Source organism: Gekko japonicus, unplaced genomic scaffold (assembly GCF_001447785.1).
Source record: "Gekko japonicus isolate JY-2015 unplaced genomic scaffold, Gekko_japonicus_V1.1 scaffold1447, whole genome shotgun sequence".
Lineage (NCBI taxonomy): Eukaryota > Metazoa > Chordata > Lepidosauria > Squamata > Gekkonidae > Gekko > Gekko japonicus.
The window spans coordinates 2,535-6,667 of record NW_015176015.1 but is presented as its reverse complement, the minus strand read 5'-3'; the positions used below and the strand labels follow the sequence as shown (position 1 = coordinate 6,667).

The 4,133-nt window shown below is 40.3% G+C and overlaps 1 protein-coding gene across 1 annotated transcript in view; it reads left to right on the top strand.

Annotated features, from left to right (window-relative positions):
- LOC107123329 (platelet-derived growth factor receptor beta-like) overlaps nucleotides 1-3,118 on the top strand; it is a gene marked incomplete at its 3' end in the record, with an annotated part of 70,684 nt that extends 67,566 nt beyond the window's left edge. Inside the window, exons 9-10 of the mRNA XM_015426570.1 lie at nucleotides 1,120-1,246; nucleotides 2,913-3,118. Coding sequence (XP_015282056.1) covers nucleotides 1,120-1,246; nucleotides 2,913-3,118 — 333 coding nt within the window. The remainder of the gene's footprint in view (nucleotides 1-1,119; nucleotides 1,247-2,912) is intronic.
- Nucleotides 3,119-4,133: the final 1,015 nt, after the last annotated feature.

Genomic DNA, 4,133 nt, shown 5'->3' with positions numbered 1-4,133 from the left:
AGATGAAGTTTTCCTCATAGCAGGAGCCAGCATTCCAGCATACCAAGTTTAGGGCACATGAAATAGAATATTGGGTTGTAGAAATTCTATTGCTTTTTCAGACTTGTATTTGGGGGACAGGAGGCTTCTAGTTGAAGCGGGGCACTTCCAGGACACTACAAGGAATCTACACTTACTAGAATGCATTTAAACAAACAAATAACTGCAGTACTCATTGGTGTTCTGTTTTAGATCCCTTTCATAATAATTCCTAACTCTGAATTTGCCTTTTTCATAGCTGCATTGCACTGAGCTGTCATTCTTTGTGAGTTTTCTGATGTGCCCTATCAAAGAATTCTTCATCAATCCCCAATCCCCAATAATATCAGATACTGGAAGACACTCCCAAAAAAATTCAGATACGGAAAACCCCCTTTTTTTTTTTTGTAGTCTCAATGTGTATTGCTTAGCTTGCTATTCATTGGCTGTTTTCTCACCTAGGTAATCAGTTCTAAAAAATATTTTTGGAGTTCTTCAGGCAAAACCAGACATTACCATGGCAAATGTACGTTCCTAAACCTGCATTTGCTGAGGGGGGGGGGGAATGCAGTAGCAGGGGATAGACACCCCTGAAGTTATTCGGTGGGAGGAAAGGATGTTTAGCAATGCCCATGAGGGCCATTTCTCTCCAGCCAAATACTCCCCATGTGAGGCTGGTGTTTTCTCACCTGCAGTTTTAGTTTTAGACCCCAGTGAGGTCAAAACATAAATTAAATAACACACTGGGGGATATTTGCAAGGTGGAATTGGTGGGTGAAGGAAGGGTAAAAGTAGACTCGCCCACCCATCACTTCTACCCTTCTGGTGTCCTGCACCTCTACAGCTCTATGGGAGCATTACTTGAGAAAATCTGTGGTATTAAGTACCTGTTTTCTTTTACTGTCTTAGTCTAGTTTAATTATGAATAGACAAGTGAAAGATGGTATAAAATGCTGTACATCTATAAATAAACACCACTGGAGGAAGCCCACCATGAATGATGATCCCCTGTTGCTCAGACTGTTTATTTCTACCCAGTCCTTCCTGTCTTCTAACCAGTTACTTATTAACCTGTATCCTTTTGTCCCGTATAACCACCAGTCTCAGCTAAGGTGATGCACCTCATAGAAAGCATCAACTCTACCAGTGGGGAGCATACAGTGACGTGCATCACAGAAGGAATGCCCCTGCCAGAGGTGGTCTGGTATACCTGTAACAATGACAAACGGTGAGGCGATAACTTTCCTAGCGTGCCTTTGTGTGTAGACTTTGGAATGTAAATGGATGGCGATAAAGATGTCATGGGATTCTCCATACCTAAATTGTATTAACTATGTTACTTGTCATGATCTATGCTTCCATAGGATAACTTCAATTATCTTCTGATAACATATTTTTTAAGCTTGTCCTCATTCATGTTGAAGTTATCTTTTATCTTGTCAGTTCAGTAACATTTTTTTAAAGCCTTCATATGATGGGATTAAATTTGAGTCCAGTCCAGCTTGTACCCAGAATAAAACTTTGTTGATCATAAACGTGCCACTGGAGTCAAACTTTATTCTGCTGCTTCATACCAACTCGGCTATCCACCTGAATCTGTCATGATAGGATTAGTTATTTTAAGCCATTTTGTTTGGAGTCATTCGTTTGTGCTGGCCTGTTTTTTGTCTCTCCTGCTCAGAAAGATGTGACTAGGGGTTGCCAAGTTTGGCTTGGGAAATTCCTGGAGATTTGGGGGTGGAACCTGGGGAGTGCAGTTTTGGGACGGGAGGGAACTCACCAGGGATGTGATGCCATACCCTCTGAAGCTGCTGTTTTCTGCAGAGGGAGTCTGGGGGTCAGTAGTAATCATGATAGGATTAAACCATTTTGTTTGAAGTCATTTGTTTGTGCTGGCCTGTTTTTTGTCTCTCCTGCTCAGAAAGATGTGACTAGGGGTTGCCAAGTTTGGTTTGGGAAATTCCTGGACATTTGGGGGTGGAACCTGGGGAGTGCAGAGTTTTGGGACGGGAGGGACCTCACCAGGGAAAGATACTACTGGACCCCAATTTTATTCTGTGCTACTATCCTCAGCTATCTTTTCTTCTTGCCCAGCCCTAGTACATTCAGCAACAGATAAATCTGGCACCCTTTGGAAAGACAAATTTGGCCCACACGCCATCAGTTTTCTATTATTACTCTAAGATGCTTGCCTTTCTAACTATAAAGAAAGGCAGATACATTTCTCTCCCCCTTCCCATCACTGCTAGTTGCAATATTATATAATTCTGATTGAAATAGCAGCAAGAAAGCACATTGGAATATAGAGCTGTTGTTGCACAGGTAGTTTGTAATATCAAACTATCTTCTACAAACTACCATTGGACTCTTTCTGTTGTATGCTTAGAAATAAAGTGTGTTGATTCCAAACTACTCAGTGTAGGAACCACTGAACTGTTTATTACTTGGCCCTAAAAAGCAGCCATGGGGGGGGTGATCTAAATGAGTGTTGTGGCATTGAAAAAAGGGATATTAACTCTTCCTTCTGCACACTCCCTAATTGAAAATAGCTGCCTCATAGGGAGAAAAACAGTTACCACCCATTTTCAGAGAAATGGTGTGGAGAAAATAATTTTTTTTTAAGTCTCTTCCAAGTTCTGTGGGGGCCCTAATCCATAATAGTCCCAGTGCCACAGAACCTTTTGGGGGCCAAATAAAATGTAGAGACCATACTATCATGGGCAGTTTGGCTTTTGCTTGATTCATTTTGAGAAGATTTTCTTTTGTGGCTTAAAGAATTATGGTTTGCGATTTTGAGAAGTCATTTATGCACGAGCAGTTCACAAGAAACACATTTAAACATAACTCTTAAACCATCAGTTTAATGTTCACTGATTTCTCCCTTCCACAAAAAGGTGTAATGGGGAAGCAAAAAGAATTCTGGGAAATGCCTCTGGAGAGATGGATCTACAGACAAATTTCACATACCAAGAGGACCTGATGATTTACACTGTGACAAGCAAGCTGCACTTCCACAGAGTAAATGAGCCGGTCTTTATAAGTTGTGTTGCTCAAAATGCTTTGGGCACACATGCTCAAAACATCACCCTGGTGCCATACAGTGAGTCTCACAGCACATGTCTTTTAAATACTTGTGTGTTTAACTGCCTTTGTTGCTTGCTTTGAAATTCTGGGACGTGTTCTAAGTGTCTGCAACATGTAAAGCTCATCTAATCTAATATTCCAGTAATAAAAGGGTTAATTTTAAATTAACTAAAGCAGAAGGTCCCACAGTACTTAATGGCATCAACTCAGAAAACAAAATCACAGAGCTCCAAAAGCAGTTCCCATTAAAAAGGTGAAGAACTAACAGACCCAGTTTGTCTCAATTAGCCAATAGTCAGTATCAGCCAACAAAGCTACTATATGGTTCACCATCTTCACTCTTTTATTTTACTTTAGTTACCCTAAAACATGAAGAGGTTTGAGAAAAGCTGAGCGCACCAGATTATTTGTTCCTTCTTTTTACTAGTGAATCAAGCCACAGGGGGCAGCAAAGCAACCAGTAACATTTTACTACTGCGTTGTAAAGTATTATTTCCTTGCTTCAGAGGGAGGCAGAAATAAAGTACTGCATTGTCTTGCTAGCAAAGGTAGAAGTGCAAGTGGAACCAGCACGCCTGGGAATCCATATAGTACCTGAGTTTTTGTTTTCTTTTTTCAGTACTTTGTTGGTATTTTTCATATGTTCGTGTGTGTGTGTGTGATCTGCCTTGAGTCCCAGTGAGAAAGGCAGACTATAAACAAAGTAAAGACTGGATGACTACAGATTTTGTGCTGCAGAATTGTTGCTCTCTGCATATAACACCTGGCTCAGAATGCCTCCATAGAATGAACTATGCAATTCTTCATTAAATGCTGTTGAGTGAAATCAAGAATGGGTCTGAGTACAAGGATGCAGAAGGATGCCTTATGACAGTGTGCACTTGCTAAATATTTTTCTTCCAATGTGAGTTGAACTCGTGTATATTGTTTTACAAACATATTTTCTTTATGTAAAGCCACTTTGAAGGTCCCTGTGGTTTTTAAAAAAACAACCTAAAAGCCAAATATAAATAAATACAGCGTATTTTTGA